The following is a 24,347-nucleotide window of genomic DNA, read 5'->3' as shown; positions in this document are numbered from 1 at the left end:
AAGGGGCAACTTAATGAATGTTGTCTCCACCCTGTGAAACACCAACCATGAAACAGTAGGTCAGAACTGAACAAAAAGTAGAATCAAAATGCCTGGTATCATTACAGTCAAAGGCACAGCCATTGGTAGGTAAGGAAAAAAAAAAAGTTTTCTACCTTCATAATCTTGAAACCCTCAAAATTGGCTGGTTATAGACACCCCAATGCAGCCAAATTCTTTCAAAGAATAGAAATGTCCCCTAAAGACTCTCTCTTCCTTGAAACCCACAGACCAACCATGTTTGCTCCTCCCTGATAGGGAGCATGGCTTCCCACTGTTCCTGCGCTGCTCTCTGAGACTCATGGTTTAGAGAGAGGATGGGCTACCTGAAGAATGGTCTCCTGAAGCAACAGCTAACCCTACCTGTCAGCTCCTATGCCAGAGATTCAGAAAAGCCTCCTCAGATCGGGCTCCCTAGAAAGTCCAGAATTAATTATCTCGCTCATACATAGGCACAGATGTGCAGTGCCTTGATCTTCCTGAGGATCATGCCAGCTACTGTTCATTTAGTAAGAGGGCGAAGCATCTAATTAAAAAATGGCATGGATTTTTCTCTTTCTGCCCTAATTTGTTTTGCATATATAGATATTCTCTAATGACTTGGCCAAAAAGTGGGGAGGGCAGAAAACAAAGGGAGAGAGAAAGGGAAAGAAAAGAACCCAAAGAAGCCTACTCTTTCAAAAGACCTTGACTTCCAGTTCAATTATCAGTCTTAATAGCAACCTGAAGAGAGGCAGGAATTAAAGATGGCCTCGACTCACAAATAGGTCCTAAAAATAGCTTCCCAACTCTTTTTTTTTTAATCAGGCAAGAACCCAAATGATAGTGTTTTAATTAGTAATTTACCAGCTAATGTCCACAGGACAAATGCATCTGACACCAACTGCTACCACGCTCACTTTCCCCTCACCTCTTCCAACCCTTCTCCTCCCATCATTCCACAGTATAATTGAAAAATATCAGGACAAAAAGGCCTTCACTCCTTCTAGGTACATGGACTCCGCCCACTGGGTCAGAAAGCAGCACCCACCACTACCCCCAGTAGATGGGGAATTTGGAATGATCAACCTTGGAGGGATGTGAGCACTCACTCTTGTCCCAGCCACCATGACAAGCAGACATCGCAAAAGGGAGACCTGTAGGCTTTTGACCCGGAAGGACCGTTAGGAAGGATATTTGATTTTGTCATTTCCCAAGTAAGAGAGGTGATGCCCACTGCTGCCGAAAGACTGGCCTGAGGTCCTCAACCGGGTTTGAGTCACACATCCTGTGTCTTAATCCTGGACCAGTTCCCCGAGTCTTGCTCCATCCTGGCCAGGCTCACGGAGGACACTAAGAGGCATGCCAGAGGACACATACAGGTCCCGGGGCCCCACAGCCCCCTGATCTACTCCACACACCTAAGAGATTAATACACAGGGAGGTTCAGGATTCAAACCTGTGACCTTGCTGTTCACCCAGCACAAGAAAGCTACATCTCCCTTGGTAATTCAGATGCCAGGTGCTGGTTTGGTCAGGCTCAAGGGGAAATGTTGAACAGGATGGCAAGATAACTACCCTTTACAGTAAATGCCAGTTTCATTTGCATAGATGCTAGGAAAGAATCAGCTCTAAGGCCAAGGATCGGGGATCTGAGGAACTAGTCATCATAAGCCTAGAAATTTCCAGGTTGCTCCGGTGTTCGTGACCTTGGAGGTCTTGTGGAGGCTTAGTGAAAAAGAGAGCATTGTCACAGGGAGAATGGGTTCCTAAATCCCTTGAGACAATACGCTAAGCCCCTGGGAAATATAAGAAGCGGGCATCAAGTGAATGTCCTTGCTCACTACAAAAGGAGTGGAATGGGGTTTTTTTGTGACAGTTAAATGAAGCAACATTCTGTTGGTTTGATGGGAATCCTCAACTCTTGAAATAGCATGAGAAGCTTAAGCCTAATCATAAGTATCTGAGAGCTACGATGTGTTGAAATATATCTCAGAGCATCACTAATTCACTAAAATGGAAAGACACTAGAGAAGGTAAGAGTGTCGCTAGGATTTTTGTCACCTCCGACCCAAGAGGCCAGCTGCATAATCCCATGCTCTTTTCTCTTTGTGCTTCTCCTAAAGCAACAGCCCAGGACACAAGTACTACTTGGCTGTGGACCCTGTGACTGGCTCGCTCTACGTCTCTGACACCAACAGCCGCAGAATCTACCGTGTCAAGTCTCTGAGCGGGGCCAAAGACCTGGCTGGGAATTCGGAAGTTGTGGCAGGGACCGGTGAACAATGTCTACCCTTCGATGAAGCCCGCTGTGGGGACGGAGGGAAGGCTATAGATGCAACCCTGATGAGCCCTCGAGGTAAAGACCACAGAAGGAGAGAGCTCTCCACCCTGCTGCAAGCTAAATAAACCCATGTAATCTAAAAACCGTCTGTGACGGTGCTTTCAAGCTCACTTATTAAGTAAACTTTACCACCCACGTATATGGTATAGTAGCCCTGCACCTGGAGACCTCTGACTGCTGCCAGTCAGAGAGAACCGGAAGACAGTGTTAGCTCCACCTGTCAGAGCACCAGCCCAAGGTGCCGGAGACACAGCCGAGCCCAGGGCCTTCCACTGTGCCGGACTTTGATGTTAGACAGTAGTATATCCAAAGTCTGAGGCACTGTGCGAGTCATGTTGTGAATACCCAAGAAAACCGTAGCCCTTAAGAATTGAGGCGTGAGTCCTCAGTGAGGCAGGACATTTCCCTCTTAACCAAAAGGATGCCATCTATCTCAAGATCGGTGGCTCTCAACCTTCCCAATGCTGCGGCCCTTTAATACAGTTCCTCATGTCGTAGTGACACCACCACCCCCCCGACCACAAACTGAGTTTTGTCGCCACTTCATAACTGTAATTGTGCTATGTTACAAATCCTGATGTAAATATCTATATTCTCTGAGGGTCTTAGGCTACCCCTGTGAAAGGGTCATTCAACCCCAACGCTCTAGATAGACACATGCCCATGCCCTTCCTTAAATTAACCCACTTGATCCAGCTGCTCTCCTGGCCAAGCGACTCTCCCCCAGAAAGTTGGGTTCACCACAAGCCACACTAAAGGGGACAGGAGGAATAGCTGGCCCTTTAAGGAGATGGTGTACTTTCCATTCCCAGAATTCCCAGCCCCTGGTGCAGGCACTACAGGAGGCTCTGTTGAGCCTGGCTGTCTTTCCGAGCCCTGACTCAGAAAGATGTAGCTTTCCCTTTTTCTTATCCTCTGTCTTTTTCTTCCAGAAGCTGGCCAGAGCCTAAGTGACTATGTGATACTTTGGGCTCTTTCACTCTTTCTCTAAAGCTCCCCTCCCTGCCAAGTGCCTGTTTGTCTAGCATGTGGCTGGCCTCCATGCTGGCTTAATTTAAGTAGCATAGCTTCCTCCTGTTCTCCAATCTTCCTCCTCCAGGCAGCTGCTGAGCTTTACAACTTGCCTGCCTTGGGTATTTTTCTTTTAAACTCTTAATTAAATTGTCCTTGAGCTTCAGAGATGGAGGGGAGAGAAAGAGAGAGAGAGAGAATATGAATCGGAAAAGGCCTAGGTAGATAGATGTCTTACTTAGTAAAGTGTTTGTGGCACATGTGTAAAGACCTGTGGCCAGGTCCCCAGCTCTTAAATTAAAAAAAAAAAAATCAGGCACAGCGGTACATATCTATAACCCCTATTCTGGAGAGGCAGAGACAGGGGGATATCCCTGGTTACAAGAAATAGGCAGGTTCCAGGTTCAGTGAGACCCCCCCCCATTTCAAAAAATAAGGAGAAGAACACCCCAACATCAACCCCTGGCTTCCACACGCATGTGCACAGATACAAATATGTACATATACATACACACACACACACACACACACAATTAACTAAACAATGAAATTTAAAAAAACATGGGCATTATTGCCATGTTTCCTGTCCTGGGGAGTTCTTGGAATTGATGAGTATCTATTTGAAAGGACCGAAGATGCTTGGGGTTAAGGAGTAATCATATCAGGGCCTAATTCTTGTTAGCATTTTTAGCTACTGAGCAAGCAGCCTGCAGCATGGATTAAGGATGCCAAGCCTTGTACTTGGGCACTGAAATGAAAACGCAAAAGAAATAGAAGCTGCAGCCTTAGGGCTCTGTGTCCCCTGGGGGCACGGGAGTGCTGATTGGAGTCAAGGCTTAATTGGGAATTCTTCCTGGAGGATACATTTTGAACTGGGAGTTTGTGGTTGAAAGCCTCATTGTTTCTCAGCCTCATTGTCACAATTAGTCATGAAGGGTATTTGAGTAATACACTTGCAATCTTTTTTTTTTTTTTTAGAGCAATGAACTTTGGTAATAACTCATTTTCCAGAGAGAGCAGAGTCAGGGCTGTTTCCACATTCACTAGCAGCTTTGGTTCTTCTGCAGTTCAGGGTGATGTCATTGGTTGGAGGGGACACAGCTAGCACCCTGGGAATCATGCACATCACAGTGCAGTGTCCTTGAGAAATGTTTGCCTCTAAAGAAAGGACTGAGATCTAGTGTTCTGAGGATGCTTACCCATCCCAGTAAGGTCCCTGGTCCAAGCATATCATGCCCAGAGTAGGGCATCCCCCATCTCTTCCACAAACCATCCTCCTGTCAAAAACAAAACAAACAAACAAACAAACAAAATCCTCATGCTTTCCCCTCTAGGGATTGCGGTGGACAAGAACGGGCTTATGTACTTCGTTGACGCCACCATGATCCGGAAGGTCGACCAGAATGGAATCATCTCCACCCTGCTGGGCTCCAATGACCTCACAGCTGTACGGCCACTGAGCTGTGACTCCAGCATGGATGTGGCCCAGGTGGGGACTCATTCTTAACCAACTCCTGGGTTTTAGCCCATGTTTCCCACATGTTCCAGTGTGAGTTGGGAACATGAGCTGTGAACACAGATCTCTGTTACTTTGGAGAAGAATCAAGGTAAACTAGACATCCATATGAAAAATGCAAGATGGAAATGGAGGAGAGAAAGGGGGAAAGAAGTAATAAAGAGAAGACAAACTTGGGGTAGAGGAAAGGGGGGAGAGAGAGAGAGAGAGAGAGAAACAGAGAGGGTGATTCTTCTCTGAGAAGCAACGCTGGTGGCAGGCTCTAGCAGTGGCAGATTATAGGGTAGGGGCTGCTGTGTAATTATCTCTCGTCTCCACCATTCTCAAAGATTTGAGACTGTGTGGTTTGGTGTTACATGTCAATCAGAGCTTCCCTGTTAATCTGGAATGATTGCATCTTCGCTATATAAACCTCCACTTTGTGTAGTAGTTACTAGAGCAAAGCCCTCCTCAATCATCCTCCAAAGAGTGTGTTTTATCAGGACTCTTACAGTGGCAGAGACCACAGGCTCCTCAAATGTGCAGTGTTTGTTCAAAGAAGCCAGAGCGTACACTCACCCTGCCTGTAAGAATCTTTTCAACCCTTGGTCAACCTATAAATTTTAGTTCAAATTCCCCAACAAACTGACAAGTTGCTACCGAGATTTTTATTTCAAATTCCACAGAGGAAGAATGTATTTGACTTGGCTCTGTTCATTTCTTTTTTCCAAAAGCTCAAGTTGTAGTTTGTTAGCCAGCCTGTTCTTTGTCTGTTCTTTGGCTAGGGCCACCTTCCAAGCCACATGGCTGCCTTTTTGCAAGTTAGACAAATGTGTCTTCTCTAAATGAACACAGCCTTCTCTGACCCATGGCTGGTGGAGCTGACTGTGGGCTGAACTGCATTGGTCCCTTAGGCATTTATCTACCTGTACAACCGCATTTGATGACTGCAGCCCTGGAAGCTGAGAAACAGTGTTGTGCACAGAGCTGGCAGGATCGAGTCAGGACAGATGAAACTGAAGGAAGAGCTTGTCACATGCTCCCCTCTTCTCTGTCATAAACAGCCAGCTCAGGCAAATGGTTCAATGATGAGCAGTCCTTGTACAGCTTGCTCCTTAAAGGCTAAGTTGGTGCTGGAGAGATGCCTCAGCAGTTAAGGGAACTTGTTCCTCTTGCAGAAGACTTGGGTGGGAGTCCCAGCGCCCACCTGGTGGCTTACAACCATCCATAACTCCAGTTCCAGGGGAGCTAATGCTTCTGCTCTCTTCCCATCAGGCAGACACAAAGTGTTTTGATAGCTAAAGTCTTTTCTCCTAGATGCATAAAATTAGTGCGCTAGAGGCCTTTCCTGAAATGCCGTGTCATGTACAGGTTCGCCTGGAGTGGCCAACAGACCTTGCCGTCAACCCCATGGACAACTCCCTCTACGTTCTGGAGAACAACGTCATCCTGCGGATCACCGAGAACCACCAGGTCAGCATCATTGCGGGACGGCCCATGCACTGCCAGGTGCCCGGCATTGACTACTCACTCAGTAAGCTGGCCATCCACTCCGCTCTGGAGTCGGCCAGTGCCATCGCCATCTCTCACACCGGGGTGCTCTACATCACCGAGACGGACGAGAAGAAGATCAACCGCCTGCGCCAGGTTACCACCAACGGGGAGATCTGCCTGCTAGCCGGGGCCGCTTCGGACTGCGACTGCAAGAATGACGTCAACTGCATCTGCTATTCGGGAGACGATGCCTACGCCACGGACGCCATCTTAAACTCCCCGTCGTCCTTAGCCGTGGCTCCGGACGGCACCATCTACATCGCAGACCTCGGGAATATTCGGATTCGGGCGGTGAGCAAAAACAAACCCGTGCTTAATGCGTTCAACCAGTACGAGGCCGCGTCTCCGGGGGAGCAGGAGCTGTACGTGTTCAACGCCGACGGTATCCATCAGTACACTGTGAGCCTGGTGACGGGGGAGTACTTGTACAATTTCACGTACAGCGCCGACAACGACGTCACGGAGCTGATCGACAACAGCGGGAACTCCCTGAAGATCCGCCGGGACAGCAGCGGCATGCCCCGCCACCTGCTCATGCCCGATAACCAGATCATCACCCTCACCGTGGGCACCAACGGGGGCCTCAAAGCTGTGTCCACTCAGAGCCTGGAGCTGGGCCTCATGACCTATGACGGGAACACCGGACTCCTGGCCACCAAGAGCGACGAAACTGGGTGGACGACTTTCTACGAGTAAGTAGGCTTTTTGACCGATCTCTGTAGGGCCCTCCCTCTCCTCCAGCGGCATCCGGATGGACCATTCGCGCTGCTTTTTAAAAAAAAATTGCCTAGTCACGTCTTCCTAACTTTAATGACTTCTTGTAGCCTCGGGGTATTCACGTCCCTTCTCCTGACTCCTAAATGATTCGCTCTATCAGGCCTGTGATATTGAGCACCCTCCCCGCCAGCACTGGGAATTCCTGTTGTCTGCTTGACGCTCAAACCTCAGGATATTGGACACGCACAGCACCTGTGAGATAAAGTGCTGATTAACCCCGCTGATTATTCATGTTTGCCATGGGTGCGGAAATTAGAAACTAAGAGGCAGGGTCCCAGCGGGGCCCCTGTGATTTAACAATAGGTCCAGCAACACACTTGATTGCACAGACAGGTAGATAAACTCTGAATTTCCTCCTTAGCAGAAGCAGATCAATACAGATAAAGTGCTCGGTATATTAAAAGATGTGAGGGCTGGTCATATTTCCCCTAACAATTATCTCATACTTAATAGTTCTACCGTTTGCTTTGGGAGAAAAAAAAAAAAAAGAAGAAGAAGCTGTTTTCCCTAGCTCCTGAAGCAGCTTTGGTCAAGCAAGCCTGCTGCCACAGGTATTAACCTAAGAGCTGCTGGTTGGAGGAAGCTGCTAATCCTGAGTCCCCAGTGACCTGCTGGAGACTGAACAGAATTTACCAGCCTCTGGGCTCTCTCCACCGCAGTGAGCGAATGTTATGCATTAAGAGCCCTGACTTGCTTTCTATCTCGGTGTTGCTGCTAGCTGAGAATTTAGTAAGTTAGGGAGGGGATACCACAGAGAGATGGGGGTGGGAGGGACAAGAAAATAAGACTTTATTCTTGATCACCCTTAAATCAACAATGTTCGCTTTCTGTTTGTCAGAAAGCCTGTGGGTTTGGGAGAATGCAAAGGAAGCTGTCGCCACCTGCTGGAGCTTTCCTGCATTGCAGAATTGCTTGCCTGGCCCCGACTTCCCTCTTGGGGATAACTAAGCTCTCTATGGGGATTTCTGAGCAGCCTCACATCCTTCAAGGTGCTGGCACCTGATCACACTTCACCAGCCAATGCTCTTTTCCTCTACAGGGACCATCCGTGTGTCACCTTTAGTTCTCAGCACGTTCGATTTAAGGCTTTAACACACACACCTCCCGGATGCTTCTCTCTGTCGGTTTGGTTTGCACTTTGAGTCTTATGCGTGCTTTGCTTTGTACTCTCACCATTCCCACTTCTATGGGTCCAGATCTGTGAGCTGTGATGTGTGCCTTGCAGTTGTGGCCAACTCCTCCTCCAAATCCACCCAGTAGGGAAACAGCCTGTATCACACGGTCTAGATGCTGACTTCCCTCAGAATGAAGCTCAGCGGTTATGTTCTAGAAACGGCAGGTCTGCCGTCTTCCAAGCCGGAATGAGCCACTCCACAGAAGTTACATTTCACTGTCTTAGAAGGTAGCTTTTGGAGTTCCAGTCAAAACAGAGATGTAGGAATTGCGCTTTGGGGATCCTCCCATGCTGCCACATTCCCAGAGTAAGGAAGAACATCCTTCATTTATCTTTCTCTTTGCATCGGCACGAGGCATGGAATTTTGCCCATTCCCTTCTCATCCCCACCCCCATTGCTCACACCAGCCGTTTACGTGGAGGTGTTTGGTGAATGTCTACTGACTATAAAGAGGTCAAAGGCCCCTTGGCCACAAAGGTCCTGCCACAAAGGTCCTACCAAGTCTGTTGGCTTAACCCTGAGGCCCCGTTGCTGGCAATTACAGCTCTTACTCCTGGAGGCAGGGAGGTTTCTGCACAAAGAGCTGAATCTGCACGTCTGTCACGGGGAAAACAAGTGAAGTATTAGGCAGTTGCACCCCCCCCCCCCAAGAGAGTCAGTCTGCAAGCCAGAGAGCCTGCCTTCTCCCCACGCCTGTGAGGTGTCTGCCACCTCCCCCAGTGCTCCCTCTCCACTGCTTCCCCCAGAGGGGAAACTCTATTTCCTCCTCTCAGAAGCATGGATGGCAGCCGACCCATTACAGGTGTCCTGGGACTTCACAGGACTGGACTTCAGATCCTACTCAGGTTCCAGAGGAAGCACTCAGCACAGTCCCCGCTCTGTGAACCTCTGCAGGCGAGTGCTGTGCAAGACACCCCAACATTAATACCATCTCACCACTTTCGTACTTTCATATGCTTTCTGCTTCTAAACTATGAAAGGAAGCTACAATTGCTAAGATACAAGAATATCCAAAGAAGAAGCGAAAAATTAGTCAAAACCCCACGCAGAAAAATACCATTAATATTTATATGTGTATTTTTTTCAGGGATGCTTGTCTACATTTACAAACTCACATGCTAGGAGGGGAGGGTTCTTTGTTCTCTTTTCCACTCAACTCTGTTTCTGTGTGTGCTGGTGCACACAGACGCATGTGCCAATAAATAGGAATACACACTGTTCATTTTGACAGCCGCCTAGGTTTCTGTCTTCTGTATAGGTAATTATTTAATAATCTTTAATCACTGATCCTTCAGTATAGTTCTAATTTGTCACTTGTGTAAAGAGGATCTCTGGACTCCCATCTGAGAAACCACTGTTTTAGTATGGGAAAAACGCACACACACATACAAACAAAGGGATCTCCTTTGGCTTGGAAGGCCTGGGTACCCTCTGTACTTACAGCATCAAGCTTCTGCAGGGAAGGTGCTGCCTGGATTTCCACTGCACACTACCCTAGGGAGGGGATAGGACAGAGACAGGAGGCTGGACCCTCCCTAGCTTCCTGTCACCCTCAACCACCTTTACCCCGCTGGCCATGCAGCTTAGCATCCACACGGTGTGGCTGTTTCCTCTCTTCCCTAAACATAGCACTTCCCAGGTCACCCCAAGACCAACCCAGGTCTCCAGCACAGGTTTCCCAGCTCACATGCTTAATCACTAATTTTTCCCACTGCTTCCCCGTGGGCTCCTCCATGAAGAACACCCTTCCCATGTACTATCCGAGCTCCAGGACCCATCACTCAGAACCTGCCAACTGGCTTCCTCTCCCCAGTTCAGAAGGAGGCCCTCCTCCTGCCAGAGGTCCAACTGTGTGTCCTTTTTCATTCTCTAAGCAAAGGCTTCATTGCTCTATCCCTTTCTCCATCTCTCCTGAGGGCGAGGGCCCATGCAGGAGCACACAGAGGCTTTTTCCAGATGCAAACTGTGGGGAGAGCCATTTTCCTCGCCTAAGGTCAGAGGAGTCTAAAAGCAGTGAGTGGTCTTCTAGTGAGGGCAAATGCTTTCCATTGTGGACATAGCAAAGCCAGCCCCACCTGCTGAGAAAGGGTGAAGACAATATATATGCATAAAGAACTCTCTTCAGGGAATTTGCAGGCAACAAATGTGATCATAGCATGGTCAGACACGGATAGTGAGGACAGTTGAGTCCAGGGAGTCTCCCAGCAGTCTAGGGTCCATGAGCTTGGTTGGTTTGGGACTACATGACCAAGCTAGGTTTGTAGGGCTTTAGCAAGGACATAGAGGTAGCATTTGGTCCAGGCTGACTTGAGAGGTCTACAAGGCGATGAGTAGAATGAGGTGGTACCCCTGCAAAAGACTAAGGCTTGCACAGTCTCAAATGCCAGCTTCTGTTTGGATTGTGTGAACAACCAGTAGGAGAAACAGTGTGGCTTAAGAGCTAGAGAAATGTCTCGGTAATTAAGAGCACTCACTGCCCTTCTGGAGAACTCAAGTCCAGTTCCCAGCACCCACATTGGGCTTCTGACAACTGCGTGTAACTCCAGTTCTAGAGGGTCTTATGTTCGCTTCTGGCTTTCATGGGCATGGGTACAACACACACTTATAACTACGTAAGTGTACGGTGGCTTTCTCAGCAGAGACAAGACGCGATGGAGTGGATACTTGGGAAGCGCTGACTTGGTAGTTCTGCAAGACACATAAAAAGGCAACAGAGGGTGCTCTGAAGTAGCTCTTCCCACCAGGTCAGGAAGGGGTAGTTAAGCACACCCTGCCTGAGACTGGCAGACAGCTTTCCCCTGAGCTGAAATCGGTGACATCAACGAGCACAAGAAAGCCACAGCGTTGTTCCTCGGGGCAGGCTGAGGTTTGGGTTGCTGCAGGGCTTCAGTGTAGAGCACCACCCGGTGACCTCTACCCTCCGGTCTCTCCTCCTCAGCCCCGGTAGGTCTGGACTTCCTAAGGGTCTGAATGTCAAGGAAGTTTTCTGGAGGATGTGCTTCCAACTGGCATTTCTTTCTTCCAGCTATGACCATGAGGGCCGTCTGACCAACGTGACACGCCCCACAGGCGTGGTGACCAGCCTGCACAGGGAGATGGAGAAATCCATCACCATTGACATTGAGAACTCTAACCGTGATGACGACGTCACTGTGATCACCAACCTCTCTTCAGTGGAGGCCTCCTACACAGTGGTACAAGGTATGCGCTGAGCTCATCCCCAGCTCCAGAGCCAGAAATCCCTCTCCTGAGAAGACATCAAAACATCCAGAACATTCCTCTGCTTTCTGTCTTACTCAAATGTCTACAGCAAACCCACTCTGCCAGAAAACAGTCCCATGGAAAAAGAAAATAAAATAAAAGTAAATCTCTCAGATTCAGGGAAATGCCATACCTTCTTACCAAAGGTTTAGTTACCTGGAAAAAATCAACATATCTGAAAACATCTGATTTTTATCCCCAACAACTTTCTTCCTGTTTCTTACCTTTTATTTTTTCCTTCATCCTCTAAAAATATAGCCCATGTCACAAATACAGTTTGTTCTCCAGGGCCACCACCGAATTTTGTTTTCATCGTTTCAGTCTGATTCTCTCTTGCAAACATGCTTTTATTGAGTTGACTTGGCCTGGAATCCAAGCTCTTGAGCAATCTCCTGCCTGGACCCGGATCCCCAAGGTCTCTGACCACCCGTTGTTTTTGTTGTATGAAGTCCAGGGCAAGCTCAGGGGCTGGCAAGTAACAGCATTTTGCAGATTAATTTTTTTCTTTTAATTAAGATATAATGTCGGTGGGCTAGCCAGTTGTCAGAGGATAAAAGTGTCGTCTCGGCAGATAAATGATGACATTTCTAGACTATTATCCCTCGGCAAAGCCTGTTTCAATGGCTCTATTTCTGCTCCGCCAGATGATTAATGATGTAGATTCTGTCCTTCTGTATGATGGCCGGAGTCACTGAGTGACAGGTACACCCTTGCTCACTTCCCCAAAGCTGGCACCTCAGAGGCTAGCCCAGACTGGCTTCCTCACCCGGATGATGAGGAAACAGTGTGCCTATGAAAGCAGGCTCCTGCATGTGATTCTTTGATACAGGGAAAGGTCAGGAGTCTGATTGACTGGTGTAGATTCTATTCAGGAAGATAAACACCCATTATCAGCCCCTACTGTCTCCATCTACCTCACACTGTGTGCGTTTCCCAAGTTCTTTGGTAACATCATGATACAGGCAGCAATGATGCCATGAAAAGAGGGAATGTAGCTCTTTCTCTTCACTGTACTGATGAATGCTGGACTTGCTTTGCAGTGCATCTGACCTGTGGTTAGAGCATCAACCTTGGGTTAGATGATAGGCCAGAGGGGAGGAAAAATGGAAGTAGTTTGCCTTTCATTTATTTTTATATATATATATATATATATATATATATAAGCTAAAATATATATGTTAAAGTTCAGGGATTTGATTGACACAAATTGTGTAGGCAATAGACATCTTTAAATGTTTAAATGTGCTATTAATAGTCTTCAGTGAGTAAAAGAAAAATACCACGGCATAATTATTTCTGGAGTGCCACATATTAATAATGTTTTCCTTCCCATGGATCAGTAGCATCTCCGCTACTCACCTTCCCATTGTGTGTGTGCTAATTGAAGGCAGCCTCAGACTGACAGCTGCAAAGCACCATGGAAACCTGTAAAAATAGGGGTTCTATTCTCTCCTGACTAATCGAGTGGATAATTTCTCTCTCTCCACCCCCACCCCCACCAACATCCTTCCAGATCAAGTGCGAAACAGCTACCAGCTCTGCAATAACGGGACCCTGCGGGTGATGTACGCCAACGGCATGGCTGTCAGCTTCCACAGTGAGCCCCACGTCCTCGCCGGCACCATCACCCCCACCATCGGGCGCTGTAACATCTCACTGCCCATGGAGAACGGCCTGAACTCCATTGAGTGGCGCCTGAGGAAGGAACAGATTAAAGGCAAAGTCACCATCTTTGGGAGGAAGCTCCGGGTAAGTGGCTCTAAGACGGTCCCTGCCACACACTTTGGAGGGAGCCGGGCCCCTTCCTCCCATGCAGAGGGGATGTTAGACCACTGTGTGGTCAAAAAGTAAGATGTCAGCCAGCCTGAGCAATCAGGGAGGTATTCCAAGAGGAAGTTTAAAAAAAAAAAGCAGAAAGTTTTGACCGGGTGGTCAAACTTATATCTTTGAAAGCACACTTATTGAGGACATGTGTACAAAAACTAACTGAGACACACCTATTGAGGATGTCCATGCTATGGACGCTAAGTTAAACACCTTATTTGCATTACTGTAATTTTTTCGGTAGCTTTTGGGGATCATTGCTCTCACTCCCAGTTCTCAGATGAGAAACAAGGAAGCTAATTAAACGTCAGGACATTATAGCAAAAACTCCAGGCTAAGCCAGGGTTTGACCGCAGGTCCACCTTTCTGTCTTATTCACTGGCCAGTATCCTTAGCCACAGTTCCACACGTCTTCCTGTTTAGATGATAGAGAGAGCACTCTGGACCCTGATCCTGTCAGTTCTTGTCACACAGAGGGACCTACTTCTAGGGTGGTGACAACGCTTCTCCCAGGATGAGGAGATGAGCACCAGAAAGCTCAGTCTTCATCATACCTGAAGCGTGTTTACTGAGCACTTAGAGACGGGCCCTGTGCTGGTCCTTAAGGTAGATGTCACACAAGCAGAGCCCCAGCACTCTCATCCAGGGGCAAGGGGCACAAAAGGGGAGACAGGCAGGGAGTCGACTAATAAAGACCTAAGGTAATTGCAGGTCAAGAGAGGTCCTAGGAAGACAGTCAGGCACAGAACAAGGCAAAGTCCAAACAATGCTTTCGGATCCCTGGGAGCGGAAGACTGAGCACCTGCCAAACTTGGGTCATCACTTCTGAAACCCAGCCAGCCAGGTGACCTCTCTGAAGAGGCAGGCCGCTCCGTATTAAGATTCTGCCTTTGTCTGGCTGGAGTTTAATTCCCCACATTAGGTTATCAGCAGACTCCCATGTTTTTCTTCCTCTGCTGATATCTGCAAAGTTGCAAGCTGCGGTATCTTCCTAAAGACAAAAATGGAATGAGATTAGTGGCTAAATCCTTAATGACTGGATTCAGGGCTGTGTAATTGATTTTTGATATGCTGCACTGTAGAAGTTGATTATAAGTAGTAATCGTGCCTTTTCCTTGATAAATTAGTTATGCATTTTGACTAAGTTTTCAAAATAAAGATAAATGTGGCCCTAAAATAAAATGGCAATAATCTCAACTCTGAATATTAAAATTCTTAATAATGGTACTTGTGGTAATTAACAGAAGTTAGGCACGCAAGTCTTCTAACTGAGTTTCTTCCAGGGTTAGACTTGCTGGCATCATGTTTATGCAAATCAAAACACAGTTTTATCTATCAACACCTCAACATTTAATTGTCTGGTGTTTGTTCCTGTAACAATAATCACATATCCATTTAGCTCTCTTAAATGAAAATCACTATGAGATTATAACAGGTTGAGTGGACTGAAAATGTAATTTGAAAATGAGGGAGAAAGCCTGGAATTTATTTGCATCTCATTTGTTTTAATTCAGTTCATAAACTGTTTAGTGAATGAAATAAAAGAAACTCCTGGAAACGGTGGGGGGTGGGGGGGAGCGCTGGAAGAAAGGTGGGGGGAAGGTACTGAGTGCAGTGTGGATTCAGGGACCTTGGGTGGCCTTCCCTTCTGTACTTCATGAGTTCCTTATAGGAATGTTGCAGCAACATTTGTCGGCAGCCACGGCAAGCCGTCCATCTCAGTCCAGAAAGGTCTGGACTTCTCTCCCCACGGCAAGCCTTGCCATCTCTTTTCACTCCTTTTCTGACACCCGATAGGCCCGAGCATCTTTGATCCGTTTAGGGAAGGGTTTACTGAGTGTCTGTCTTTGTCTAACACCATGGAACATGCAGGTTAGAGAAAAGGAAAAGCAGAGTCCTTCTGCCAAGGGAGCTTGAGGTCTGGTGACAAAGACATTGCGAGTGTCACGGTGTTAAGCCAGTACCACCAGGAAAGGATCACATACTGTATCAGTCAGGAGCAGTAATACACGGCCCGGGTCACAGATAGGCCCTGAAGTTTCAGAAGCTTCACTCATCACAATCCAAGTGAGCCACACAGCAATTCTTCATGATGGCTATACCCAGTTGCTCCGAGTTGGTATCCCACTAAATCAAGCACACATAGCCCCTGAAGCTTCTATAGAAGAGGGAGAGTTTCAACAGCTCAAGGGAGCTTGGTGAGCTAGCATGAATATGACATGCGTTCATTCCCTGCGCCCAGAAGAGAACAGTTAGGTTAACCCCCAGGAAGCTTGGAAAATGACTTTTCTGATTACCAGGGAAAAAAAACCAAAAGAAGATTTCGGGAACCCAAATCAGGTCACAAGTTTGACAAGAGACCAGGGGGTGCTGCGGGGAAGTCGGGGTCAGTTCTACAGAGCAGCAGGCATTAGCCAGGCACAGATAATGGGAAAGAAATTTCCAGACAGAGAAAGACGCCCTCAAAGAGGCCAGGATCCTGGGGTAGAGGTCTCCAGTTCAGAAAACCTCCAAAACTCGTGAGGCCTGAGAGAAAGTGGCCAGGGCCGCATGGAAGGGAGTATTATACCAGGCCGGTATTTATCCTGAGAGCCATGGAGAGTTGTCCCAGGGCTTAATTAGCAGAGTGATGTGTGGGGAAGCGTGGATTAGAAAGATCTCTCCAGCTTCCCTGAGTGCAGAGGAAGACAGACGAGGAGGAGACCAGACAGGAGGAGAGGGATGGCTCAGAGCTGTTACAGTAATGCAAACTAGAAACTGGTCTCCAGCAGGGGAAAAAGAGAGAGAAGAGGGAGAGGCCTGAGAGAATTGCAACACACATGATTAATAGGATTTGGCAGCAAGCCTGGCTGCCGTGCAGTGCTGACTTCCAAGAGGCCTTCCACGTGATCGTGTAGACCAGAAAGGCTGTGCCAGACTCTGAGCTAGCTGATGGAGAGAGGCCAGACACTAAAAGCCAGAATAGGTGTGGGAGGCAGTGCGACCCCAGCCCTGCCTTTTAAGATAAAGAGGCCAGGGAGGAAGTTGAAGATCTAGCTGGTCACAGCCATGGCATAGGTTGTACCCCCAGCACAGCATGTGGACTGAGTCTCAGGAGCGCTAGGGTAGCAACTGGCGGTGTCACACGCTAACCCAGATGGACTGGCCTCTTCCCAGCACCAGCCAGCTCCTACAAGTCTGACCACTTGGGGGCTGTGAGGTCCAGTGTTGAGAGGTGTCCAAAATTCCCAGCAAAAGAACTTGGCTTTAACAGAACAGACAGTGAAGTCCTAAGCTGTCCTGGTGACCTGTCTTGTCACAGATCTCCTACCAGAAATATCCCTTAGCCAATGAAAGAGCCAAACCTTCTTCCTTTTAGACTGGGAACATGTGATACTGGCAGTGAGTACTGGAAGGATCAGTTGGTCCCATGTTCCCTGGGGTCGAGCAAGGCCAGAGTTCCATCATATCCCTCGCCCCAAAGGCTTGTCTCTTTCTTGAAAGGGTACTTCCTGTTGCTTTCCTCCACACCTCACTATTCCCTCTGGCGTCTCAGAAAACAGCTGCTTCGCAGCAGCTCTCAGCTGCATGAACACGGGGACCATGCCGCCTCACAGTACTGGTGGCCCGTGTCTTGTGGGAAGACATGATAAACGTCCTCTTTAGGCTCCACCTTGAAGGTAGAAAACGGTCATGCGCTGTGTTGCACGGTGGGACACCGCAAGGGAGCAGCTGGCAGTAGAGACTCCAAGACGTCACTGAAGTTAACATCGCTTTCTTCTCTTTCTCATAGCCCCCTTCCCTCTCCCCGCAGTATTCACCTTGGCAGTTGGTCTAATTTTCTGATACAGTAGGCTTCATACTGGGGGGTCAAGAAGACTTAGCCAAAATCTTACATCCTCTCAGCTTAGTAAAACCAGGGAACAGAAACTCTGCCTTCCCATGGTGGGACTGAGACCGGCCCTGGCATGGGTGGAGTTCACCTCCCTGCTCCAGTCACAGTTTAGGGAGATGGAGACCTATGTTTGGCCAAGCCCGGGTCACATTTCTAAACCTGACTGTTGTAAGGGAATCATGTAGACCATAGAAGGTTTGGAAAAAAAGGGTCTTATACCAAAAGCACAAAGGAAGGGCTACTAAGCTGGAGAGAGTGGGGAGGAAATTTATTCTGTCTTCCATCCCTCCAGAGCCTGGCCACAAGGCAAACCAGAAGCCTGTCTCCCCCACCCACTCCTAGGCTTCTGGGAGAGGGGACTTGAAAATGAGCCCTTCTACTATGATTTAAAACCTCTTCTCTCTCCTAACGTGGATTTGTACCTGATTCTCTCTGAAAACGAAGGCATGTGACACTAGGGTATTTCTCCTTGATTGTGATTTACATAGAGATTGCAAATGCAAGAAACAGCTACACAGGTGGGTATCAGAACAAAAGAAAAATTGCTTCCAAGATAATCTTCCATTGTGATGCTGGTATCAGTTATCAGCATTCCAATATAAAGTGGGAGTTAGTAATTTTGTTTTGGTTTCCATATAATTAGCAGGATGCCACCGTTACACACTGGCGTGAATTACTTTTACTTATGTAGCGTATCACAGTGTGTTAGGAGGAAGGTGGGTGTAAGCATGTATACGTGCCCATGATCATGCCATCCTGAACTCAGTTCTGTGTAGAGCCTGCCCAGGCATGTCTGTTAACAGGCATCTATCGCCTTGAAAGCCTGGATCCTGTCCTTCATGCCATGGTGCATTCACTCTTTACCTATCCGGCGTTTAGTCTTGACACAGTTACTAACCACTCAGTGTGTTCATGTGACCAAAACAGACAAGACCCTATATGACCTTGAGAGCATGCCTAATGCATCCAGAACAGTTTGCAGCACCTTGAGTGTGAATATTAGTTTGAATTATACATAATTAGAAGACAAGCCTCTGTGCTCACATTAAACCTTGAATTCTCTTAAGCAAACAGTACTTCACTTTTGGACAATGTATTGTATTAGAAAGTCTTTTGTTGTTGCTGGTTTAAAGATTTGTTTTCAATTATGTCTATATGAGGCAGAGCACATACCTCAGAGTCCAGGAGGTATTAGATTCCCTAAAGCTGGAGTTACAGGCAGTTGTGAGCTGCCCAACAGGATACTGGGAACTCAACCCAGGTCCTCTACAAAATTAATCCACACTCTTAACCACCGAGCCATATCTCTAGCTCCCTTGCTGGTGGGTTGTTTCTTTATTTGTTTGTTTGTTTTCCTAGAGCCAACTTTATTTGGGGAAGAAGAAAGGGGAATTTGTAGAGTACCCACTTCCAGTCTCAGACTGCAATCTCCAAGCTGCCACTTTCTCTCTGTCCCCATTCTCTCATGGGTGAGGGGACAGGGCTGAGTGAGCTGGGGGGAGGGGAGGGGCATCTGGACCTAGCAGAATGAGAATGCAAGGCAGGAAACAGAGAAGGGAGAATAGGGTAGAAGGCAGGAAAGTAGATTTGGGATGTCCAGGGTGGGAAATGGCAGCCAGCGCTGTATACATTCTTAGCCAATACTGTGTGGCTGCAGCACGGCTCTGGCATGGCCCCGTACCCATGAGTGTGTGGACCCAGTAAGTGTCAGGGGTGAGGCACTGTTTTATTGTTGTTCTTTAAGACAGGGCCTTGCTGTGTAGCCCAGGCTGGCTTTAAACTTTCAGTCTTACCATCTCCCAAGTGCTAGGATCACAAGTACACGTACACAAGCATTTAGGATGGTGTGGAGAGAAGTGTTAAAAAGAAAATCAAAAACGAAAAACACCTTAAGTGTCAGCAAAGCAACACAAGCAATGATAAAAAATAAATAGCATATAAAGAAACTGTGGTGATGCTCTGAAGAAAAAGCCTAGGTTAAGAATGGGGAATAGGGGGCCTGGAGAGATGGCTCAGTGGTTAAGGGCGCTGACTGTTCTTCCAGAGAACCCAGGTTCAAATCCCAGCACCACATGGCAACTCACAACTGTCTATAACTCTAAGATCTGAAACTATCACATGCAGACAAAACACCAATGCACTTAAAATAAAGGTAAATAATTTTTTTTTAAAGTAAATAAATAACTGGGCATGGTGGTGCACACTCAGAGAGGCAGAGGCAGTAGATCTCTGTGAGTTCAAGGCCAGCCTGGTCTACAAAGTGAGTCCAGGACAGCCAGGGATACACAGAGAAACCATGTCTTGAAAAATTAAAATTAAAAAATTAAATTAAAATAAAAAGAATGGGGACAAGAATGGGTAAGTTAAGGCTACTCTGAGAAAAATTACATTTGAGCTGAAACCCAAATGAAGAATAAATGGGGATTTTTCTGGCCTGGGGTGGAAGAAAAGCCATGTAGACTAAGATCCTTGCATGTTCCGAGGCCCTGAATTTGTGGAGGCAAGGTTCCAAGAATCCTGAACAGAAAAAAAAAAAAAAAAAAAAAAAAAAAGGGCAGTGTGGATGGAGTAGACTAGCTGAGGGGATTGGGAAGGGCCTTTGGATTAGCCTTGGCTATGGTAAGGATCTGTGAGACACAGCAGCCTGTACAGTATCTAGCAGAGATGCAGAGGACTGTCTGAGCCTCGCTTGTCCTGCCTGTGTCCCTACGCGTTCTCTGGGAAATTCTTGGTCAGCCCCTGTGCTGGCTCCAGGCCCCACCCCTGCTCTGCACTTGCTTGCTGGCATTCACTCTCATCGCTGCACTGATTCTCCTCCGGAGTTCATCCGCCTCTGTTGTCGTGAGAAAGTTCCCTGGCTCTGTCTACTATAGTGCCTGTCACAGTAGCAAGCACACAGTAGGTACTCGGCAGATATTGAATGCATACATGCATGCACGCATGAGTGAATGAATGCATGCATGAATGAAAGGAATTGCGAGATGATGTCACGAAAAGTCCCTCTCTTCTTCCTCTGCCTTTGTTCTAAGTTGGGAGGACCTTCCAGAATGACTCCGACTGTTCCTTGGAGCCCTTCAAATGACTGATGCTCACCGATGACCTAAATCACATTTTCTAGTCTTGATTTTCCATAGTGGTGCTTTAGATGGTCAGAGTTAACAGAGCTCATGCACTTATCCCGTTCCAACCTCCTTCCTCATGCATGGTCCCCAGGGACATGGAATTCTAAGGCAGAGGATTTCTTCACCAGGGCCTTGCAGATTATCAGAAATGGGAAACTGAGGCATGGTCAGTAAAGATGTGGCTTTGTAATGGCACAGTGTCAAGCCATGGCTCAAGACTTGGATCTTGGGGATGGAGAGTTGGCTCAGAGGTCAAGAGCACTGACTCTTCTTCCAAAGGTCCTGAGTTCAAGTCCTAGCAACCATGTGATAGTTGACAACCATAACGAGATCTGGCACCCTCTTCTGGCCTGCAGGCACACAGGTAGGCAGAATACTGTATAAATAAATAAATCTTTTTGTTTTAATTAAAAAAAGAAGAAGAAGATTTGGACCTTTTCCTTCCCCACTTCCCCCATCACCACCCAAAAGAGCCAGTCATCCAAAAATAATGTTTGCTCGGAGAATCCATTATTTAATGTGTTTACAGAGGCTCTCCCCTCTAATGATGCATTATTTAAGCTAATATTAAATTTATACCAACTTGTTTTGTCTGCACAAACGCTGATTCCCCCTGTGGCATATGGTCTTATTCAGTGGCAACTGGGGATGGGTGCTTTTAAGTCCCCAAGGACTGACCCAGAAAGGGAATGAGAATGTCACCTAGCCAGGCTTTTCCTGTGAATAGCTGAACCCAAAGGCAGGCATGTCCGCTTTTAATCACTGCAGACTCTCACAACCTCCCTCGCTCATCTCCTTGGGTTTCCCATCCCAGGAGCCAACTGCCTGTCTTCTGTGTGTCTAGCTGAAATCTGCCCTGCTGTGTTACCGTTCCATTTCCTGGGAGAGGGCTAGCACAGTGTAATTTCCTCCTTTGTGTTTCTCAGATCACACACTCCTGTTGCCCCTAGAGCTGAGTTAGAGTCACCCATGATGGGCCCAGCAGGGCCATTTTGACGACAGTGTTTCCTTTTCTTGGGGTTTTTTATGAGCCTTCCTGTGACAGGCATGCACTTCGTGAGATCAAAACACGCTGGGGGAAAATCCCAGAGGGGAAACTATTTCCCCAAATCTGCCCTCTGCAAAAATAAAAACCATGCTAAATAGCTGAGTTTTATTAACTGGGGAAGCTAGGCTGAGGAAAACGCCCGATAATTAAAAATAATGGCTTCCTTACAAACACAAAATTGTATTAATTTAAAAATTGGTTTCTCTATCGCTGAATGCCTGCCGAGCCGGCTGAGAAGGGAATTGTGCTGATCCTGGCAGTGAAAATAATTCAAAATAACTTTTATGTTCTCCAGGAAGCCTCAAGGTTAATTTAAATATTGCGAGTCGGGTAATTTAATTTGGAATAAGAGAACAGTGTGGCTAAATTAAAGCCCTTGCATGCTCTAAACTGGGGGGCAGGCCCCCACAGAAAGTTGAGCATGCCGGGCGGACGCTCCCCTGTCTCACACCCCACCGCCCGAGCACCCTCCTTGTGGACAATGCCCTTAGAATTAAATGTTTTTATTTAGATTACGCAACTGACCTGGACTCTTTGGTGGGGCTCTCAGTGAATTTATTACATTTAATTATGAGAAGGGTTGGGCGTTTAATAGAAATTTCACATTTTCAAAGTTAACACTGGCCAGTGGTTTGTTTTTTTTGTTTTTTTTTTTGTTTGTTTTGTTTTTTTCAAAATGTCTTCCCCGGGTAGTGGGGTAGTGAGTCCCAGCCTCCTGAGCTTTGCTCTGAAGTGATGACTGACTTGTAACCCTGTTCCCAAGAATTCTGACAGCATCGAGTCTTGGATGTCTTAACAAACAGTAAGCCTCCCTCTCGCTTTGGCTCCCAGACCCTTTTTCCAAGCGCTGCAAATCTGTTCACAGGAACAGCCCCCTTAAACTGCTGGGACCCTTTCACATCCCACACCTCCCCAACGTGGTTCCTGTCCCATCACTGTCTGCTCACATTTAGCCCTCTCCTCTTGGGGTGGAGTCCATGGAGACAGCCAGGACCTGGGACACCTGGGTGTCCTGGGTTTAATCGGCTTGTGCAGCTATGGAAGCCACCCCTCCCAGCTCAGTCATCACTATGTTCCTAGGGACTGAAGAGATACCTTGTTTGATAAGGTTCTTGCCATTCGAGCATGAGGGCCTGAGTTTGACCCCCAGCACCCACTTAAAATCTGGGTGCAGTGCGTACCTCTAATCCCAGTGCTGGGAAGGGGGACAGCACCCTGGGTTTGCTTGCCAGCAAGTCTAGCCAAATGGGTGAGACCCTGAGAGAGCCTGTCTCGCCCGGTGTCTGGCCTCCATACATATGTCCCTACACACATAAACACAAACACAGAGAGAAGGGATGGAAATTATGTGGATCACATAAAGTACTAACACTATACCTATTAAAGTATTAGGGCATTATACAATATTTTCAAATGCTAGTGACAGAAACTAGAAGTAACACAGGCTTGGAGCTGGAGAGATGATGGTTCAGTGGTGAAGAGCATGGGCTGTGCTTCCAGAAGATCTGGGCTTAATTCCCAGCCCGCATGGGGGCACACAACTCCCATCCCAGGAGATACAGCACCCTCTTCTGGCCTTCATGGGCACTGCACACACGTGGTTCACAGAAAAACGTGCAGACAAAACACCCATACATGGCCGGGTGTTGGTGACACACACCTTTAATCCCAGCACTTAGGAGGCAGAGCCAGGTGGTTCTCTGAGTTCAAGGCCAGCCTGGTGAGTTCTAGGACTTCCAGGGCTACACAGAGAAACCCTGTCTCAAAAAAAAAAAAAAATCTAGCACTAGGGTTTGCGCTCAGTAATTGAGAACATTGGCTTTTTCAGAGGACCCAGGTTCAATTCCCAGCATCCACAGAGCAGTTCACAACTGTCTATAACTCCAGTTCCAGGATATAAGACATCTCACACAGACATACGTGCAGGCAAAACACCTATGCATATCAAAATAGAGATAAATCAAATTCTAAAAGGCTCATACGTGTAAAATAACAAAAGCTAAAAGAAGTAACGGAACCTTGTGTAAGATACAGGTTTGTGTTTTCTTATGACAAAGCCCATTCATGTTCATGTGGGCAACTGATGAAGATGCCTGGGTCAGCAGGGGTCTAGGCTAGCTTTTCCTGTTTGAACCATCATATTAGAGGTTCCAGCCTCAAAAATCACCTCAAGGTAGCTCATACTTGTGATGCCAACGCTTGGGAGACTGAGGCAGAAGGATGCTGCAAGTTTGAGGCTGCCTATAGAAGTAATGTCCAGGCCAGCCTGGGCTATAGTAGGAAATTCTGTCTCAAAAATAAATACATAAATAAATAAATAAATAAATAAATAGATAAATAAATAAATAAATAAATAAATAAATAAATAAAACTCATGTTCATAAGGTGAATGCTAAGGTACCAGTCATTCCATCCACATTTCACTTAGGAAAAACAGAATGTGGGAAGAGCAAAAGCTGCCTCAGCTGACTCACTTCTCAGCTGAGTCAGCTTTCTTTCAAGGGATTGCTCCCCAACTACCATTTACTCTTCGTAGGTTGCTCCTTTCCCCCACAGAAAGCTTGAAAATGAAGTTCTTTACCTGTGCATAAAGCTTTTCCTCCAGAATACAGGTCCCTGTAGTGCCAACATTATTACTCTCAGTCTCCCCAGAAGTTGCAGAACAGAATTCCTTACTGGCCCCCTCTGCTTTCTACACTTCAGCCCACCCAGGAAGCAGTGGAGCTGGTCAAATGGAACGTAGCTCATGAGATAAGTCAAGCCGAAGTTCAGAACAACACTATTGCTTCACTGCTGTGTGTGTGTGTGTGTGTGTGTGTGTGTGTGTGTGTGTGTGTGTGTGTG

The 24,347-nt window shown here is 47.2% G+C and overlaps 1 protein-coding gene across 2 annotated transcripts in view; it reads left to right on the top strand.

Annotated features, from left to right (window-relative positions):
• The window catches only part of Tenm2 (teneurin transmembrane protein 2), a 670,345-nt gene that overhangs the window by 628,021 nt on the left and 17,977 nt on the right, over positions 1 to 24,347 (top strand). For both annotated transcript variants that reach the window (XM_055604663.1, XM_055604662.1), the window contains 5 exons: positions 2,145 to 2,377; positions 4,708 to 4,862; positions 6,240 to 7,114; positions 11,400 to 11,575; positions 13,149 to 13,384. In XM_055604663.1, the coding sequence (XP_055460638.1) occupies positions 2,145 to 2,377; positions 4,708 to 4,862; positions 6,240 to 7,114; positions 11,400 to 11,575; positions 13,149 to 13,384 (1,675 nt within the window). The remainder of the gene's footprint in view (positions 1 to 2,144; positions 2,378 to 4,707; positions 4,863 to 6,239; positions 7,115 to 11,399; positions 11,576 to 13,148; positions 13,385 to 24,347) is intronic.

Source organism: Psammomys obesus, unplaced genomic scaffold, assembly GCF_907164565.1.
Source record: "Psammomys obesus unplaced genomic scaffold, mPsaObe1.curated_primary_1811, whole genome shotgun sequence".
NCBI lineage: Eukaryota > Metazoa > Chordata > Mammalia > Rodentia > Muridae > Psammomys > Psammomys obesus.
Note: the sequence above shows the minus strand (reverse complement) of the source record. Positions and strands in the feature narration are given on the sequence as shown.